The sequence below is a fragment of the Puntigrus tetrazona genome, chromosome 21 (genome assembly GCF_018831695.1).
Source record: "Puntigrus tetrazona isolate hp1 chromosome 21, ASM1883169v1, whole genome shotgun sequence".
Taxonomy (NCBI): Eukaryota; Metazoa; Chordata; class Actinopteri; order Cypriniformes; family Cyprinidae; genus Puntigrus; species Puntigrus tetrazona.
The window spans coordinates 9,743,308-9,764,923 of NC_056719.1; the positions used below are offsets into that span (position 1 = coordinate 9,743,308).

The following is a 21,616-nucleotide window of genomic DNA, read 5'->3' on the forward strand; positions in this document are numbered from 1 at the left end:
CTATGAAATCGCATTGTTATCCACAGCTCAGAGTTCGCTCTTAGGGCTTCCTCGACCTCCAGCTCTCATTTTTTTTCTTCTCAAAGTCATCTGTTTCCTTTTATTTATACTTTGTACAGTGGCCTGTGGTGGAATGGTGAAGAACGCGACTCTGGGCCGCATCGTGTCCCCTGGTTTCCCTGGCAACTACAGCAACAACCTGACCTGCCACTGGGTCCTGGAGACCCCTGAGGGTCAACGGCTGCACGTGCACTTTGAGAAGGTGGCCCTCGCAGAAGACGATGACAGGTTCGTCCTAGTCAACTCACTCAGTGTTCGGCTATTATGCACTAATTAGTCATCTGATGTTCAAAGAGACAGTTGGAGAAGCTCAGAGTGTCTCTTCACAGTGCCGTCACACTCCAAATGTGGCGCTGCTCTTGAGGGCATTATCTGCTACGGCAAGAACGAGGCATGATAGGAACAGCTGTGAGTGTGTGAGTGAAAGTGGATGAAAGTTTCTGAGATCAGACACTTGCTCTCCTTTAAAATAATTTAGAATAATCAAATCCCCTCGTGCAGGCGCGGAGAGAGCGATTAGAGCCCACTCCGGGGCCTCAGGAGGAGGATTAAGTTATTTTTATTAGCGGTATCCACTTTTTCTGCAGGCTTTGCTAACAAATGGACTTTTAATGAGGTCACTTGCTGCTCAGCTATTCAAAATCATATCAGGCAATTATTATGCAAACTGCCAAAAGACAGTACTAGAAATCGGGGGAAAGTTACATCTGCTGCCAAACAGATACTGTTGAGAATTTCTTTGTTTTGAACTGAACTAAACCCTTATGTCTGCAGGTTCCTGATTAAAAACGGCAATCACATCGATTCTCCGATTTTGTATGACTCGTACGAGGTGGAATACCTTCCTAACGAGGGAATCGTTAGTTCCGCCAGACATCTTTTTGTGGAGTTTACGACGGATGGTTTCGGTACCAACACGGGAGTAGCCATCAGATATGAAGGTATGGAACAACAAGAATTTACAATTAATTTAAAGCAGTCAGAATGAATAATGAATGAATAAACAGAATTTCTGCATTATAAATATTCAAACAAAACAGTTCTCTGCCATAAGTGACATTTTTGCTATGAAGACAAATCTGAAAAGAAGAGCTCCATTGGGAAATGTTTTGCAAATATATCCACTCACCAGATTTGAGACCAAAACAGACATAAGGTTATAAGCGTTAAGGGATAGTTCACCCAAAAATCTAAACTCTTATTTCAGAGCACAAATTAGAAATTAGATTTTTTTTTTTTTTTATGAAATCTGAGAGGTTTCAGTCCCTGCAACAATGCAACTGACATATACAAGACCCAGAAAGGTTGTAAAGACATTGTTAAAATAGTCCATGTGACATCAGTGGTTCAACAGTAACGTTAAGAAGCTACGTGAATACTTTTTGTTTTCAAAGAAAACATTATTTGACTTTATTTAACAAGTACTTCTCTTCTGTGTCAGTCTTCACAAAGTTAAATCACTGATGTCACATGGATTATTTTAACAATGTCCTTGCTACCTTTCTGGGCCTTGAACGTACTAGTTGCGTTGCTGTTTATGCAAGGTCAGAAATCTCTTGCATTTCATCAAAATATCCTGATTTGTGTTCCAAATATGAATACAATCTTTTGGGTTTGGAACGACATGAGGGTGAGTAATTAATGACAGAATCTTCGTTTTAGGGTGAACCAAACTTTTAAAGAATATGTTATCAAACACAGTACGTCTAAAAGGAATTTTTGAAAGCGACTGAGAAAATGGTTGGATTCCAGCTTAACAGGATGTCGTAATAATGAGGACTTGATAGCAGCCAGCATCTTTTCTAATCCATCCTCCGCTGTTTTATTTCCGAGCCGGGCCGTACATGGCGATGGTTACCAAGTTCAAACGTTGTTTGAAGAACACGTGTCCTCTACAGAGCCTGAGGGCTGTGATGGAGACAAAGCGTGTACCTTCCGGCACATTCCCCTTGTTGCTTCGATTCACACCAAAGATCTGTTTTCCCATGTGCCTTGCTAAACACTCTTTAGATTCCTGGCTCAAATGAGATTTATTCAGATTAAATCAAATGGAAATCGAATGAAGCGGGCAAATGCAAGCTGACAAGGTCATTAAAATGAGTTTTAACTGAAAATGCAGAGGCTTTTTTTTTGTACAGAAATTGCTTTCCTATTCCCTTTCACAGGTCAGTCGATCATGTGCAGTTGCATTTGTTCACAGGGATGTCAAGCGCACCTCAGGACCTCACAGTCATTATCCGGCGAGATCAATCTAATCTCATTTACCATGCTACAATCCGATTATGCTATCTACAATATACTAATGTGCCTTCACGGCAACCTGTAACAATTCTGCTTGTCTTCTCACGCTCCAGATGCTTCTCTGAATTTCACACCAGCCAGGCTGCTCAGGTTTTAATAGTGTTTCTGATTGAAGTGCCATTCTCCTTTTTCTGCCATCATAAACAAAATGGATCTGTTTTTATCAATTTCAGTAGACTAGCAAAAGCATTGATCTGGAACTCTGTGCTTGCTGAAAGGCCACTCAAAGAATTCTCCTCGGAAGGCTTTTTAAACCATAATCATGTAAATCCATGTAGTAATTGCAGTTGAATGGAATAGTTTCATTTGTACGGTTTTTGTTGAAATAAATTATTTTCAGATTATTACCAAAAACTTTTGAGATTAATTTCTCTTTTAGTGAAATTACCATGTTTCCTATCGTAGTATCGTAGTTTGGCACAGAGAAATCTTTATAGCTGAAGTTTCTCTTTTATACTGATGAAATGTTTTGAAATTTATTGGAAATAGAAATATTTTGTAATTTTTTTTTTCACTTTTAGTCAATGTAACGTACGCTTACTGATTAAAAGTCTTCATTTCTTTTGAAAAGTGTATTCATACCTTAATATGAATAAAGCATAATCATTTTGAACATAATCAGAAAAATAATTAATCAATCAAAAGTTCAATTTTTAGCATTAGTATAGTTATGTTTTTTTTGTTTCAAATGTGTCCCTATTGTAATTTAGTTCTAAAAGAATTTGATGAGAAATGTTCTTATTTAAATGCACAGCTTTTGTGTCTCTGAACACTGAACAAAAGTTTGAGATATTGTTGTAAATCTCTTTGAAAACTTTTTTTCTATGAAAAAAGGCTTTCTTGCCATTTAATCTAATTGCTGCCTGGGAGAAATAACTGAGACATTAAAGAGATTTCATCTATGTTTTTTCCTTCCTATTGGGACTTCACTCATAGCAATAACACAAAATGCACATAAATTATGCACCGTCTGGAACATATTACTCTTATTTGCATATAAGTCTTACTTTTATGTGGATACCATCTTATATAATGACTGTTCCTTTGCTTATAAGAAAGCAAGAGTCAACTGATGATTAAAATGACTCATTTCTACTTCTTTTAGAGAACAGAGCCAGATGAAGCCAAATATGAATAATGCAAATTGTGTCTGGGGAAGGGGGTGAAAACAGTTTGCTGTAATTGGCTGAATTGCCTGTGTTTATTAAACAGAGAGCGAGGCTGAACGTAAAACTGAATGTGGGTAGTCTAATCTAGCTCACGCTTGAATGAGGCCGGACCCGGAGGGATATCAAAGCCACTGTTTATCCATAGTCTGAACATCCTCATCTTAAGTCTCCTCCTCTCGCTCTAATCTCTATTCTACATTCTCAGACGAGCACAACAACCAATAACGGTTCAGCCAGGCGTGACGGTTTGTTGTTTCCCTGAGTGAGTTTGTTCATTCACGTTTCACATTTATTCACGTTGTCGGGCCGTCTCTCTTCCTTTTTCGTCCGTAAGTGGCCTTGCAAGTCTGGCTAAGGATGATTAACTAACAATCTCCTTCCAAGGGCAACCCGAAACCTTGGGTTTGAGTCCAAGAAGATTATGATTGGTGGGAAAGTAAAACACTGCGCATTGCTTTACCAGACAAATTCTTTCAGACTGCCATCTAAAAACGCTTTTAAATTCAGATTCCGTGCTGTCCTCGGCCTTTCGGACGAAATTATTTTGTGAAGCGGTTAAAGGCTGAGCCGAGCCGACCGGTTGTCTGTGTGTTTTAAGCTCTTCTCAAATCAGATGCTTGGTGATAGTGTTTGGACTGTGATGTGCGTCTCGGAGCAGGTGATTTATGGTGTGTCCTCTCAGCTTTTGCAGCGGGGCACTGCTACGAGCCATTCGTCAAGTACGGCAACTTCACCGCCACTGACAGCACCTACGCTGTGGGCACGGTCGTGGAGTTCACCTGTGACCCCGGATACACCCTGGAGCAGGGCTCTGTTATCATCGAGTGCATGGATCCCAGCAACCCTCAATGGAATGAGACTGAGCCCGCCTGCAGAGGTGTGTGGGAATGTTTGCATATGCATATGTGTCAGGGTTGGGCCAAATTCGGAATTGAAGTTTGTCTGCTTTTCAGTTCATAGGAGTAAATGGGAATCTGTCCGTGAGGGGGTTATAAACTTTCAATCTTCACGGCCTTGAACTTTTTCTCAAAACTTTGTCAAGTCAACATGTTTGTCTTTATCTTGAGTTCAAGTTCATTTGAATTCTTCTTCCTTTCGAATTGCAAGAACCTGCCATTTTGTTTGCAACCACATTTCACATACAACTCTGAATCACACATGACCCTAATTTGCATGTGCTGGGTTAACTGTACTAAATATACTATTTTTTTATATTTTAATTGTAAAAACCGTTTAATAAAGTAACAATTTTATATTTTGTAATAATATATAATATTAATATTCATTCATTTAATAAAAGCAGCAAAAATGCTAATTATATTATTATTGGAATATGTATTAAGATTTTCTTGAATTACGGTTTTAAACATATTTTAGCATAGAAATTAGAATTTTATTTACTATACGCCTTCAAACCAGTTCCTTTGAGCACTGGATGTATTAGGAAATCAACACACTCTGTTTTATTTATTTACTGTAAATCATGATGAAATGGAAAGAGTGACAGATCTTTTTATCTGCTTTGTGACATGCCAGAAAGAATTCTGTTGTTTTGCTGGAACATGACATATAAATATCAAATACAATATAAAATAAATAAAAGGATGTGTACAATTACATCAGTAGATAGATAGATTGCTAGATTTTATTTCTTTTTTTATTAATCCTATTTTTATGTAGATTTAGATGTTCTTAATATATACTATATATAGTAGTATTTTAACATTTTTAGTTTTTGTTTTATTTGTCATTTGTTACTTGTTCATTGTCAGTTGTTCATCAAAAGTTGATAAAAAATGATCACAAACAGCATAATAATTTAGCTAATTTGCTTAACGAATCATATGCTAAAATAACACAACATGCAATGCTCATGTGCATTTTTGAGTCATCGTCTGTGTGGTATATGTGTAGGCCATACATCTGTGTGTTTCGGTGTATAATGTGCATTATTTAGCTTCTGAAGAGCTCTACAGCCAGCATATGCAGGTACAGTACAAACCCCTCACATCCTTTTAGTGCCTTTTCTATGTAATCCACTACATCCTGTGTCACCTGGATGGGTTTCAGACACTCTTAGCCACAGTCACGCGCCTAAAGCAGCACTAAAAGCATTAAGCCATGGAGGCTAGTAGCAGGTGCACAGAGCTGAGGAATGTGAGAGAATACCTCACTCATAAAGCCCTGATTCCAACCCCACCTACACACACACACACACACACACACAGTGCCTTCTTATCTGACCCGTTGCTCAAGTACATTTCTCTAGCCTCACAATAGAGTTTGGATTGAAAGGATTTAATCGTACTGGCTCCAGCAGAGGGTCAAGACAACAGCTTTTCCATTTGAAAATGTGCTTACAACCAGCTAAGCCAGTGTAGTGGTGTTGGGAGGGAAAAGGGGGAAAATGAAAACAGGAAACCCCAAGCTGTTTATTAATCTGGCCAGAATTTTCCACTTATACCCCAGTTGGATTAATCCAGAGCTTGACCTCTGTTCCAGAGCTGGGGGTCACCTATGCAACAAATTGAAATACAAAATGCCAGAACTTGTAAAATGATATATAAAATAGAAATATAAAACAAACAAAAATGACAAAGACATTACAAAATAATAATTAAAAAATATTAATACAAAATTAGTTTATTTTTATTTATTTATTTATTGTATTTTGTGAAGAGGTTTGGGCCCATTTTGTTCATAAGGTTCTTGTTTAAATTAAAAAAAAAGGTTACATTTGTGCTTGTTTGCATTTTTTATTCTGACTTTTTTTCCTCTGCTTTCTCTCTCTTTCTCTTTCTCTTTCTCTTTCTCTTTCTCTTTCTCTTTCTCTTTCTCTTTCTCTTTCTGGTTGCATTGCAGCGGTTTGCAGTGGAGAGATCACAGATTCAGCTGGGGTGGTGTTGTCTCCAAACTGGCCTGAGGCCTATGATAAGGGTCAGGACTGCATCTGGGGGATCCATGTTGAAGAAGACAAGAGGATCATGCTGGACATCCAAGTGTACGTCAAAGTGAATGACATAGTCACACATTATCCCACTGAAACCTTACATAGTCCTCACATTTTTGAAAGAGATTTGAATCTTCCAGCCAGGACTTTGATTTCTTTTCCAATTTGATGTCAATCTTACATCACTTAAAAAGGCGGAAAAATAAATTACTTTATATTGTAGGACTGCATAATTAATCAAAACAAGGAAATCACAGTCAGCTTAGTACAACTGTCAAATCAAAACTGTTTCTATTTTTTTTATTTTCAAGCATCTCATCTATGTTTTCAATATCTCAGGTCGAATTATCTTGGTCGAATTAACTGGGTGGCTTTTCCCAGTAAACTATAACAGTACTAATTAATTCTAACACATGTTCATCAACTAACAGCTCTTATTATATGCCATATATGTGGGCAAGATGCTATTTATATTCTCCAGAGTTTTTCAGTGGACATAACTGAGCTTTTAATGTATCATCGCCGAAGAATGAAACTGATACATCTGCTTCATCCTTTACTCGCACTGAGATACGTGTGGTTCAAATCCGCTGTGGCTTCATCAAGACCTCTCAGCACACTCCCTTCATACCCATCAGTCTCTAACTGTAGATTTCTACAGACTCTAACTCGTATCACCATGGGGCTGCCTTTCTGCTGGGTTTGTCCTTGATGTGGCTGAGATTGCACCGCAGTTACAAATTCTGGTGCTTTGCGTCATCTGCTCCCCACTGACCGATTCGGCTCCATTCTGCTCTCACTGTCCAAATGAAACACCCGTCATATCGCTCTGGGCATTTTGTGAGATTTCTGTTGAACTGCAACGGCCTAGAACACAAAGACCTCGATTGGCTTCTCTGAAGATCTCCCCGGGCATACATCTTTAAAGCGATGACACAACAGCACAGCTTTCTTTCAAATGTACTCTAAACTCTGAGAATTAACCCAAAAACAAGCTGAGTTTCTCCACGTTGCATCTATAATTACTGTGATCAATGTGGCACGGCACTTCCTTAGTGGCTCTTGCTGTCAGCCAAGTTCTCAACGACAAGATAGCTGTTGCCTAGCTTTTAATTGAGAGGTCATGGGAGAGGTTGAGTGTATCTGTAAATTGCAGTTAACATCGCATCAGGTTTACTCGGTTCAAACTCTCTGCCAAATGCAGTCAAACTGCGCTGGCGGGGAGATTGAAAGATGGCAAGCGAGAGAGAGTTATTTTCTCTGCAGATCCTCGTGGGGGAAAAGACTTGAACTGCTTGGAGATGCGAGCTAGATCAACACTCTGTCCTCTTACAGGGAAAAATACTCCAAAACCTAGTGAGATGCCTGTAGAGAGGGTGTTTTTAAGGCGTCATCAATGCCAAAGCTGTTCTAATATGCATCCTCATAGGACCTGGTTTTAGCCAAAAATAATTGTATGTAGCATTATATATGTACATTTTACAGAGTATGCACTCCCAGAATGCTTTGTGGCAAGCTCACAACATAACCCAAGATTGCTCATAAAGATATTATATTATTACATAAATATTATTACAATTTAAAATAACTTTTTTTATTTGTATGTTTATTATGTAGCTTATGCATGCATGTAAAGATTCATTTTTAGTAGCCAGTGTCATGATCCTTCCAAAATAATTCCAAATATGATATGCTTAATATTCTTAGTGCTCAAGAGACATTTCTTCTTATTATCAATGTTTTTCTACTTAAAGTTTAGTGAAAAAATGTATACATATCTTTAAGGATTATTTGATGAATATGAAATTCAAAAGAACAGCATTTATTTGATTCTTTTTTAATATTTTTAATAAATTATTTACTGCCGCTTTTGATCAATTGATTGCATCCCCATTTATTTAAATGTATTTGTGTTTTCCAAAAATAATCTGAATGACCCCAAACCTTTGAGCAGTAGCAATTATTTAATACTAATATTTTTACTATCCTGCAAAAAAAATTGTTTTTTTCTTTTTGTCTCTAGCTAAAATCTAAAAAAAAAGGATTTTGTAGACAAAGAAAAATTACTTTCTTATTGTCAAAATTAAGTCTTTGCTTGAAACAACTAAAATGATCTGGCAATGAGATAAGCAAAATATTATTGTTTTCTGTTATTTCTGTTCGATTATTTTGCTTGTTCTAAGAAAAAACTTATTGACATTTTTTTTCTGAAAATAAGACAATCATTTTCTAGAAAATCCTTCTTAATTTAAGATTTTTTTAAATATTTTGGCTGAAAACAAGACTTTTTGAAAAAAATATATACATTTAAATAAAAAGGGGTGCAATCAATTGATCATATGTGACTGTAAAGAATATTAGACAGCAGGTGTTATTTTGGCTGTCTGGAAACAAAACAAAAAAAACGTTTTTGCAGTGTATTATGTTTTTGTAGCATTTTATACTGTTATAAATGTCAGCTATTCCTGTGCTGTATAGAATTGCTGCTGATGAAGAGTGCTTCAAACATGACTATGAGTTAGGATGCCTAGATAGGCAGTAGGCTGCTAGCTAGGTTTTGGAACAGAGTTTAAGAGTCTGCTCTGAAAGAGAGTGGCAAATGGGGAGTTGAAAAAAGGGGGCAGATGTAGGGGCATGTTGTGCATAAAGAGGATGCAGAAGTGGGATGCACATTGCACAAAGGTTAATAACGAACTCAACAGAACAACAATTATTTTATTGGATGTTTTTATGAATGTGAAATCAATTATGTGAGCAGGGAAACAAGTGTTGAGTGTGATTGTGCCGTCAGGTGAGGTGCGGAACATGAGGCCCGGCTGTGTCAGACCCAGATAGATTATTCATGCATTGAATAATTTGGCTGCCTTAATTAAGATTCACACATTTGCATATGGTTCCTTTCGCATTTGTCATGTTTCTTTCTCTCTCTCATTGCAAGTGTCCCGGCTGCAGCGCTACATTGTGCGTCTGTGTAATTAATGACATACTGGATGTTTTGCTGGAGATGCAGTCGACATAATTAATTTTCCATTTATTTTGTAGTGGATGTAATGGAGGGAGATGGTGAGTTTTAACCTTTTTTTTTGCTGGTGAGGATGAGGCCACGTGTGTTTGCATGAGGTCCAGATGTCTCGAGACAGATGTACTGGTGGATATTTGCTGATGTAGATATTCAAGCTGTTTATACCTGGTATTACGCATCTGTTTTAGATTAAAACGAGGTAGGACCGCACTAAACAATAGTATTGAAGGGAACCAAAATGATTCATATACATGCACTTCAGTAATTCTTATGTCAACGTGCATCAACATGACAGATCATGTAAAGCGTTCATATCTGAACTTAATAGAAGTTCTTAATTGCACAGTTTACACCTAAAAATTAATCAAAGGTGATTTTGCGTTTCACTAAATAATTGAACAAATAAACTAAATGCTATATTTTGCTGTATTTTTTATCAAATAAATGCAGCCTTCATTAGCATAAGACACATAAAAGCATAAAAAATTACCTCAAGTATTTAATTGGTAGTGTACAACAATCAGAAATATAGAATCCCCAAATTAATGCAGAACGAATATTAAGAATATTTTTTCCTGAGGATTAAATGAGTAATTATAGCCTTTTTATCTTATTTTTTAGCAATAATTTGTTTAAACTACAAACAGTCAGACTAGCTTTTTTGTTTATTGTTTATTAAAGCAATGAGGGACTCATAATTAGCTTGAGCATATAATATGAACATTAGCATAGCCTCAAGAATAAAAAAAGCATCTCTAATAATGGCCAGCTGTATTTTGCTTTTGTGATTTCGTAAATTATCTTTATAATCTTCATACCAGGTGTACATTGATTGCGCAACGATGGAACTTGGGTATTGGTCATGGTGTGTTTGGAGTCATTCAGATCTGCTGCGAAACCCATACATTCCCCAGCCTTATAAATTTCAAATGACCAAATTTATCAAGGGACATATGGGACATTATCATCCAGGCACATCAAGTGAGACATATAGGGAAGGAAAATGAGTGAGGAGGGAGCCAACCACATCTGTTCACCCCAGAGAGCCTGAGAGAGAGAAAGGGACTAATAAGAAATCTTCTAGCGCTAATGCACACACTTTTAATAGTTTGCTTCTGTCCTTAAATTATTGCATGCATCTTCTTACAAGCAATCATTGACCCACTGCAGCTCCTTATTGCTACATAGGTGTCTTGCAGAGCCCCTTTGGTTGCACTTGAATCATTGGTACTGTAATACCAGGGCCTGGGACACTGCTGGAGGCTCATTATGGGTCCGTAAGAACATTTTAGCCCGATAATGAATATGCACCTACTCCTCCATAATCATTCATCAATGTACGACGCACTCCCAATTACCTGAGAACGTGGGGCGTAATGAAGGCTGATGAATTCATTTAGCAGGGAGGGTTTCTCACTCTGAATGTGCCGGGCCATGCATAGGAGGAAGGGGGGAAAGAGGTGCACAGGTGACAGCTGGCACACCTGCACACAGTCTTTCATAGACTTAGCTTCACAGCAGGGAATGCTGGATATATCGGAGCCAGTCGAAGTCCGGGATTCCCATGAGTGCTAGAGCCCTCTACTGGAGTTGTAGTGCACAGCTGTGCAAGACCGACATGATTTGAGTAGGATGTGTTTACCTTTCTGCCTTAGCCCTCCCAAAGGTGTGTGGGTGTTTGTGTGTTTGTATGTGTGTATATTTACCAGACAGTTCCAGGCAAAGCATTAACATTAACATGGAATAGAGCTGTTTCATTCTTAACAGATTTATGTGTTTGAACTAAATGGTTAAGCTAATAATTCAATGGCTCACTCATATATAGTAACTTGTTTCATTCATTAATTAATCTTTTTTTTGTTTTTGAACATATCAATTGAAAAAATCAGATATTATTCAGATAATAACCAAAAAAAAGAGTCGCTGAACACAACCTAGCACTGTTGTTCTTCAACATATATATACATATTGAGTAAATAAATTATGCGCAAGTTTGCGTGCAACAGTTTTGAGTGAACAGTGATTCAACAGTGTATATATTTTCTAGAATTAACTACCTATTATTATATATTTTTGCATTCATAGTTGCTTTATGCTGGTGAATATTAGAAAAAAATGCTATTAATTATGGCCAGTGCATAAATTCTGAGAATACCTGCTTTTGGACTATTTTCCTGTTTTTGTTATTTGTGAACTTTATTTGATCCATGTCTAATGCAATCACTATTGCAGGTCCAGTGCAAAACATAAATTTTATATTCTGCAGGCTTTTTTTGTGATGCATCAGTATTTGAATCAATTAAAATGAGATGTATTCCTGATTGACCATGCACTGTTGATTTGTTTATGATGATATCTCTCATTTCTTCCTGTATTTGGCTTTGGGTTTACAGTTGGCTTGGCTGCAGAGCTCTATATGGTGGTTGCGTGCACCTCAGAGAGTCACAGCCTTTAGCAGGCTGGTAATAAATCAAGGCTGTCTCATCCCCCCAGGCACAGAGCCAGAACCCAGACCAATATTTAACTTTCTAATTAAAGAAGAACTCTGCAAAAACAGAGGAACTAATTTCTCTCCTTTATTTGAGAAGGCATCATCCTCTATAAGTCTCTCTGGAAATGTTGACAATCCAAATGAAGGTTTAGTCTCTTCTGTTTGACTGGCTTTTCCCAGTGCCAACATTGTACAGCTTTTCATCCAGAAGTAACTGGGGCTTATCCACCTTCATCTCAGGAAAGTCCTGTGTTAATTTGCCGCCTCTGTCCAGAGCCCATTTTAAACAAATGACTGTGGACTAAAGGCCAATCCAGAGTCTCTTGTGGCTACGCAACGGATTTTATTGCATGTAGAATTGCTCTCACAGACTAATATATATATATATATTAAAGGATGTAGTATTATTTTTGTTGGACTTTTTTAATTTAGTCTATTACATTAGTCTTAGTCCTGTGTCAATTGTGCTTTTCAGTTATTATCATATTTAGTCAGTGTTTTTGTATAGTCAGGTTTTTAGTCGAATAAACGTCTGAGCATTTTAGTCTAGCTTTAGTCAATGAAAACTGTACACATTTTTGTCATGCTATTAAATAATTGAACTGATGTATTTAAGCCTAGCAACGCCCTTCAGCTGTGATTTATTCACGATACAGCACTGACTCGAGTACCTTATTGCTTTATAAAATGGTTACCACATAATAAAAAATATTAAAACGAAAAATACATGTATTGAAATGTAAGCGCGTTTGTCAAATGCAGGCCTTCCGCTAAAAAATAGTCCCTGCCAGCAACAAAGGCAATAGAATGTTCCAAACACGCCTCTCATCTAATGGAGCTTAAATAAAAACATAGAATAGTTTATCATCCATATATATATATTTGATATTTTCTCACATATATCTGCTCATCTCTTAGCTTTTTATTTTTTAGCGCGAGACTTCAAGTATCATTATAGTGTAAACTGATGGACAAATTTAATCATACATGAAGCAGAAAATGAGTAGATACAGTAATATTCCCTCATCACGTGGAAAAACCTGCAGGCTGTCACACAGAATTGAATATTTCTCATGTATCTCAGCATATGAGAAACGTTTATTAGACGGGAAGGGCGTGGTCTCAAAATTTAATATGAAAGATGCAACATAACGCCAGCAGAGGTCACACATACTTCATTAAATAAACAACACATTTAATTTTGCCGTTTTATAAATATGTATATATATATATATATATATATATATATATATATATATATATATATATATATATATATATATATATATATATATATATATATATATATATATACTTATTTATTTATTTATTTATTTATTTATTTATAATAAGTTTATTATTTTCATCAATAAGCACAAACTAGTGTACTGATTTATGATGTGCTATTAAATGTATAAATTACATCTTAGATATGCACTCTCTTTGTCTACACTATGAAAACTGCTTTTTAAAAAAATAAATAAATAAAAAAACCTAATAGCTATTTAAATAATTCAAAATTGCAGTAATGTTTATCTATGAGCACAATAGTGCTTAAGTAAGTGCAATCGCAAACAAAATAGTCTAGATCTCATGACAGAACACAGAACAGGTTTGAATAACACCTTAATTTAAGCCAAACATCTCACATGGAGAGCGGTAAACTGCAGCTTATTTGTTTGTCTGTGTTTTCAGATCATTGTCGGGGCTTCCATAATGAATATCGAGTGTGTGACAGATTGCAAAACTTAAGCAAAACACCAAGAAGAAAATCTAACAGAGAAGAATGAATCCGTTCAACAGAGAAGCTATAATTTGGAGTATTGAACTCTTAATATCAGGCAGCCAGGTAGTAAAGGCATGTACACCAGTCTGGGATAATATTTTGTTTCAAAACTAAAAAGAGATTTAAATTTTTTAAAGTACATTTTATTTGCATCATCAGTGATACTGCATTTTGATATATTCAGAGTTATCGTTTATTGATGATATAGTCATTGTTTTGTTTTAGCCATGGGAAAACAGTTTGTCAGCAAACATTTTTGTTACAGTTTTCATTAAGTTATTTTTATTAAGGTAGTTATTTTTATATTAATTATAATTCAGAATGTTCCAGTTACTAATGCCTTGGTGAGCATGAGACGTTTATCGAAATGATCAAAACATTTCAATTATTCCTAAATTTATACATACTCACAATATTACAATTTTTACTGTATTTTTGATTAAATGTTTTTGTACTGCGTATTTTGTTAAAGATGCTGCACACCTGTGTAACTTTTTTTTTTTTATTTAGCTTTACTTTAAATAACTGTATGCTTCAAGGACACACAGGGTTACTGTGCCCAGGGCGCAAAACCGTTGTTGGTATGTTGAGCACAGGCCCATCGTGCCCAGCCATCGGCAAAGGGGATTTGATTGGAAATGGTGTTTTTTCCAGCAGGGCAATCATTCATGTAGGTGATTCTCCGCTAAACAGACATGGAGCAGAGAAAGGAAGACAGGCTTCTGTGTGCCACTTCAGAATTTGTTCGTTCTGACGTATGAAAACAGTTGTTCTCAGTTGTGGCCTGTCATCCATGTAAATTACAGATAGGTACAGATAAGCTCGGTTCGCGTGACAGATGATGGATCATAATGTATTAGTTTTCCAAAGAAACGCCAGACGCGAAATCCTCCATAAAATACTCGCGTTTATCTCTCAAGCAAACAGAATCAAATGCATCTTCACGGCTTTCACCGGCAGAGCCGTATTTTAACCGTGTCTGAGACGCAGAGAATGCCTCGATTGACATTTCTTTTTTTCCAAAAAGCCAGCATTTGTCACTTCCCCTTGCTGGTGCTGAGCGGAGAACGACGTGTCTGCGAGCCCTATATGAGAGTTTAATGCATTCTGATGGCGGCCGTGTTGTCGGCCAAGTCAAGCTGAGCCTGTTTTTGTGATTAAACAAAATGAAATTACTGCCAGCAAATGGAAAGCATGATTGATTTTCTCGGCAGATACGGTGTGCGGCTACGCAAAGGCTTGTTTAACTTTATCACAACAAATCCAATAAGGGCTGACACAGTTTCACTCTCTCTGAGCGGGTCAGGGGCTCTTCTGGTTTAAACGTGTCTCCCGGTGGAAATGCGTACACGGATTTTCCTGCATACGGTGCTAGAGGACCGTTGACAGTCGAATAATATACATTCAATCCATATGTAACAGTAGGTGTATGTGTGTGCGCACGCGTGTAAGCCATAATTTAAACATCCTGTCTTCATTTTGCTTGAATGTAACCATTCTGCCTCGTGCTGCAGCAGAACGGAGATGATTAATTATTCCCCTCTCCTCAGTAATGACTTCCATTACTGCCCACTTGTGATTAATTAGTGACAAGATAGAGTGTGTATGCCACCTCCCTGCCTGACTGAATCACACTCGCTCCACCAGTGACTGGCCAGACTGTCTGGGTTTGGTGGACGTCAGCCACAGTTAGAGATCACACTCACGCAGAGATAGAGAGATGTATGCTGTAATATACATCAATGCGTCTGTATTTTGTAGACTAGGCTGATTATTTGTGCAGCGGCGAAGCATATAAAGTCAAGGTAAAGCTTTTCATTGACATTGCTTTTGTAGACTGGGGTTTTTGTCACTTTTGTGCAATAGGCTTGGATTCCCATCAGGTATAAAATATTAAATTTGCTTTTATACTTAATACGATCCAAAACTAATGTATGGATGGGGAGACAGTTATAGTGACTATGGAAAATTCCTTCTAACATTTCTATTAAATATAAACTACGGTTCAAATTTTGAGGTCAGTACTATTTTTTTATTACATTGATTTTTTTTTTTTTAAAGAAATTGATTTATTCAGCAGGAATGCATTAAGCTGATTTTAAAAAGTGAAAGGAAAGACATTTATAGAGATTTCTATATCAAATAAATTATGTGTTTTTAAACTTGATATCCATAATATAATTCAAAAAGAGTTCCGAAGTTCTGGTTTCAAATTAAATTGAATCTCTTTTTGAAATGCTTTCAGTTTTAATATTTTAGGGCCAGTATTACAAACAGCTTGCGCCAGCAATAACCATCTATTGCATTTCAACAGTAAAGTCAGGATTTCCTGATCTTATAGAATATGAATTTTAGGTGTTTCCCTTTCAGATTTATAGTTATTTACAGTTTATAGAAGATACAAATCCATCACACAACGCTTTTTGCTAACGTTTGCGCTTGTCAAATGAATGGCATTTGCAACATTATTTAACGCCCAAAAGTAGCATGTCTTAAACCATTTTGCTCTTCAAATGGCTGCAATTATGTTTGCTAAGAGGATGCACCACATAGAGCAGAAAGGATGGGGTAAAAGATGCACCACATAGAGCAGAAAGGATGGGGTAAAAGATTACTTTTTTGGAAGGAACCCATTATCTAAACATATCCTTTTCAAAGCCATGTTAAAGCTTTCAAACCTTTATTTTTTGACCTGTAGTTCTTTTCTCCGTACCGTGGTCGATAATTAATTTGCTAATTTAGTAATTTGCTCTGTTTAGTAAAGCTGGCCCATAGAATGTTATTTTATTGCAATTACAGGAATGCATTTAATTAATTAAGAATATAAAATATACGATATTTCTATTATTCTTCTTATTTCTTTCAGTATAACTTTTTAAAAGTATTGTGTATATTTATTGTACCTGTAACAAATATTTTCTGTCCTGTGTTTTCAATTGTAAAGATTTTAGTATTTTTATTCTCCTCTTAATTTTACTTAATTTTACTTTTATTTATTACAGACATCGGTGTCTGTAATAAATAAAAAATTCAAACGGTAATGTATTGTTTTTCTAAAATGTTTCACACAAAGATTCTAAGCATGTTCATGATGGAGATTCTCTTGAATTTGCCACAGGGAAGCTGCCAAATGTGCTCTCTTTCTGGCTACTGAATATCATGAAACTGATTTTCCAGCTATTTCCAAACATGAGATAGGAGGAGTTGTTTCCCCCACTGCTGAATCATTTGCTCTTTATAGTCTGAGTGAGATGAATGTGTTTTGTGATTGCGCGGCTATTGAAACTGTGCACAAAAATGCTTAACAAAAGCAGTGGGAAAACATTAAACAGCTGAAAGGATTTCATTTGCGGCAGGGGCAAAGAAAAGCGGTGAGGCCGGAAAATAAGAACTAGAGGAGGACAAGTTAGAGGGGAGGTCAGATATCTGTTAGGGTCTCTGGTATTGCTTTGAGGTGAGCCCTGAACATCTGAGATAGAGGATTAGTCTGGGATTGACCTGTTGTATATTATCTGCTCACAGTCTCCACATGGGGAAGAACGACCTGCTGACTTTTTACGATGGAGATGACCTGACGGCAAAGATACTGGGCCAGTACAGCGGTTCCCGTCCTCGCTTCAAACTCTACACCTCCATGGCTGATGTGACCATCCAGTTCCAGTCGGACCCTGCTACCAACATCTACGGCTACAACAACGGTTTTGTGGTGCACTTTTTCGGTAATGATTTATTTAACCATTTCTGATGCACTTTCCGTTCAAAGGTTTGGTGACCATTAAGATTTCTTTAAAGATATGAATACTTTTATTCGGCAAGAATGCATTCAATGAATCAAAAAAGACAGTAAATACGTATTGTTACAAAAGATAAATGCAGTTCTTTTGGACTTTCTGTTCATCTGAGAATACTGAAAAACTGATCTTTCTTTCAAGAAAGAAATCTTTCTTGAGCGCCAAATCAGCATGAGTTTCCAAGGATCATGTGACACTAAAGACTGGAGTAAAAAATGACTTCTGAAAATTCAGCTTTGTCTCACAGGAATAAATGGCTTCCTAAAACGTAGTCAGAAAGAAAACATTTATTTTGAATTGTAGCTATTTTGCAGTTTTACTGTATTTTTCAAAAAAATAAAGCCTTGCTGCACAAAAGAGATAAAAAAATTTTTACCGTTCCCAAACATCTAAATGCACTTGGATGGAGCTCATTAATTATCCTCACGTGAAATTTATTTGACATGCCACAGGGATTGCCAGTCTCAGTTTGATGAAAAGGTGGTGAAAAGATGAAAGAGAGAGAGATAGAGGTTATAAAAACGAGAGCCACAACCGGTATAGTCCTCACCTTTCCTGGGGATGAAGTGAAGGTCATTCCATCAGCTTCTCTTAGTGGCTGACTATTGCACAAGATCAGATAAAACATAATAAGTTCTATTTGGATGGTGGAGGAATGCATACGATTCGTAGAGCAGACTGAAATGGACTGTTTTTCCATTTCCTTCACGTAGCACAGAGGAAGGATTCCTACGGCAGCTCCTGCAGGTGCGGGGATTTGGCCTTGCAGAGGCGCTAACAATTACAGTGCATGTTTGTACTCATTAGCCGCATTTGCCGGGTGCCGTGGCCTCCCCAGCTCTGCCACGCTAAGAATGGACATCAGCAAAATGCCTGCCAGCTGTCTTGTGCCGCTCTATTCAAATTTTTAATCACTGCCAAGCTGAGTCCTAGCATTTGATTTATCAGTCATTAGACACAACACCTGTGGTTTGTTCAGGGACACGATGAGAAACAAAGAAATTGTTTGCAAGCATTATTGAACAGTCTGTCTCGCTTTCTCTCGCTCTCGCTCTGCTAATCAAACTAATTCAGTCTCACTTCACAGGAAAGAAAATAGGTATCACAGATGTCTCATGTGTTTCTCCATATAGAAGTAAAAAAGGAGACCTTTGATCAAACAGATGAAATGAATGACTTTCTTTTTCAGAGGAACTCGAAAGAAGATATTTTGAAAAAAAAATGTTTTTGTCCGTATAATGAAAGTCATTGGGGTCCAAAAACAACTTTGAGCTCCAGTGATTTTGAACATTTTTTTAAATATTGCGTTTTAGAGATGAAACATTGCATTTAAAATGATAGAAGGATGAGTAAATGATGAGTATAAATCTTTTATTTCTTTCCAATATTATTAGATTCAGTTAGAAATTAATTTAAGAAGCTTAATTTCTTTTGGTTTCAGAGAATTTGATGAGAAATATTTGAGACCACATGATAATCTCTGACTTTTGGTTGCAAAGTTTGGCTTGTTATCAATATAAGTTGGTATAAGACTGCTTCTGAAAATCTTAAAGGGTTAGTTCACTCAGAGGTGCGCAGCTCCCCCTACTCACAATAGATGGATACTAGATACATATATTTTTTACAATAAATTGGAGAAATTAAGGTTTACGATTCAAGGTTCCCTTGAAAACCTTCAGTAGCATCCCTTTTGCTAAATTAATCTCTTTTTTGAATTTCATTAAAGTCTTGCTGTGTTTGAAAGTCCAACCACAGATTGCTAAAATGTTCCTCTTTGCAGAGGTTCCCCGTAACGACACCTGTCCAGAGCTTCCGGAGATCTCCAACGGCTGGAAGACCACATCTCACCCTGACCTGGTGCATGGCACAGTGGTGACCTATCAGTGTTACCCAGGCTTTGAAGTGGTCGGCACCGAAATGCTCATGTGTCAGTGGGACCTGACCTGGAGCGGAGACTTGCCTAGCTGTGAAAGAGGTGAAAACACACACACACACACTCACGATGATAACCACTCTCTCTAAAATCCATTTTCACCCCACTTCCAAAGCAACACGCACTGCCTATTGATCAAGAGCAATCCTGTGCTCCGAAACTAGATGAGCTTTTGAATTCCATTTGAGGGGGGAATTTCACAAGTGCCTGTTCGCCTCTGCAGCTCAGTCCCATTCAAGGACAGGCGAAGAGTGAAGGAGGGCTTTGTGGGTAATCACTCACTTTTCTTTCGAGGGCGACTTCACGGATGAAGTAGGTGTCGTTTGGCTTCACAGTCTCGGTGCATCTTCCTGTCTTTGCTCCCACTTTAAGTGATTTTTGGTGATTTTGCAAGAATTTTTGTTTCGCTCTGTACCCCCGTGTGAGACCGCGACGGCGTCCCGCCGATGTTTCATCAACAAATTTCGAATCAGAGCAGCTCCGCGACCAGCCGAAGTCACTCCGGTGCTTGAAATTAAATCTCGTCGCCTGGCTATTGTGTTGCTCAGACTCGCTCTGCGTGAGTGCGTAATACTGCAGGCTCCCAGGACGTCCGCAGACATTCGTCGTTTCAAGTATCGGCAGACAGGAGCCCGAATGACCCCGGGGTCCAGGTTCTGCCGCTGTCCCTGACAAAAACAGTAGCGGCAACAGCAGGCCAAAAGCAGCAGGGACCGTTATCCGGTTCAAAGCTTCTCACCCACCACGCAAACATCATTAACTTGCTCGCCTCTCCCGTCCCCTTTTTCTGCCCCTCTACTGCTGAGGAGAGAATTGGGTTTGCAGCTGGGCAGGCTGGAGCGAAGTAATCTTTTTATTATACTGCACTGTGTGTCCGTACACTGCCCTGAGATCAAAGTCGCATGTTCTTTGTGTCTCATACTTTCTGTACGAGATGAGTGGTGGCCTCTGGCACTCTGATTTTGTGGAACCACAAGTATGATGTGAAATCTGAAGAACGGAGAAACCAGAAAGCATACTGATACAAAATGTATGTATGTTTTAATGCATAACCGTAATGGAAAAAAAGAGCTAATATGTAAAGTACGTGAAAACTGCATGAATTAGAAAGTAAAATGGAAAATAATTCTGGTCCAAAATCATCATTTGCTCAACGAGTATTTGTGAGTAAGTCATTGGTGCCACCTTCAGGTTAAAAAAGAGAACTACAATTTAATAGGAATATAGGGGTCTTGAATTTTGCAGCAGCCTATATAATGTAATATTTTAATATCTGTCGTATAATAGCATGTGTGTAATGCCATATTGATGTATTTACTTTATCAATATGCTTTCATTACAAAGCTATTAAAATATGCATTATTGATACACAACATCATGTATCATAGATCTGTGATACACAGTACTGAATACACTAAACTCAACAAAAGAGTAATGCGGTATTATGACAATATAAAGAATAAACTCTGTGACCTGTTGCTATTTTGTTGCCAGTCCTGTCATGCCCAGACCCAGGCACGGTGGAGCACAGTCGCAGAGTGATGTCCGGCCCGCGTCTCATCGTGGGCTCTACTGTCCAGTACATCTGTAACAAAGGCTACTCGCTGTCAGGAAACAGCCTGCTCTCCTGCTACCACCGTGACTCCACCGGCCCCAAGTGGAGCGAGAAACTGCCCAAATGCATTCGTGAGGACATCATTTTATTCACAAATAATAACAATTATGCACACACATAGTGGAGGTTAACTGTATAAAATCAGCTTAGTCTAGTCTAGAGTATAATTCACAGTATAAGCACTGAAAACAACTGGTTTATGTTTCATTCTGTTTACAAAAGTAATATCTCATAAATAACAAATCTGTATTTTAAGGTCATTTAATTAGTTTCCTATTAGAATGCATATTACTAGGATATTAGCCATAATTAATTAGTATTAATTATACACATATTATTGCCTTATTCCATACAACCTTATTCTACATCCCTAATCCTACCCATTACTTAAACTTAACAACTACCTTACTACTAAATTGTGTAATTCTATTTAATGGAAATCGTTTTAAACTAACTGATCTGTATTAGTTGTTTTGTTGTTGTAGTATTTTGTTTGTT

The 21,616-nt window shown here is 37.4% G+C and overlaps 1 protein-coding gene across 8 annotated transcripts in view; it reads left to right on the forward strand.

Moving 5' to 3' along the window:
* sez6b (seizure related 6 homolog b) overlaps positions 1–21,616 on the forward strand; it is a 169,500-nt gene that overhangs the window by 141,942 nt on the left and 5,942 nt on the right. For all 8 annotated transcript variants that reach the window (XM_043221529.1, XM_043221528.1, XM_043221530.1 and 5 more), the window contains 7 exons: positions 120–288; positions 835–1,001; positions 4,213–4,407; positions 6,393–6,531; positions 17,302–17,498; positions 19,351–19,545; positions 20,998–21,189. In XM_043221529.1, coding sequence (XP_043077464.1) covers positions 120–288; positions 835–1,001; positions 4,213–4,407; positions 6,393–6,531; positions 17,302–17,498; positions 19,351–19,545; positions 20,998–21,189 — 1,254 coding nt within the window. The remainder of the gene's footprint in view (positions 1–119; positions 289–834; positions 1,002–4,212; positions 4,408–6,392; positions 6,532–17,301; positions 17,499–19,350; positions 19,546–20,997; positions 21,190–21,616) is intronic.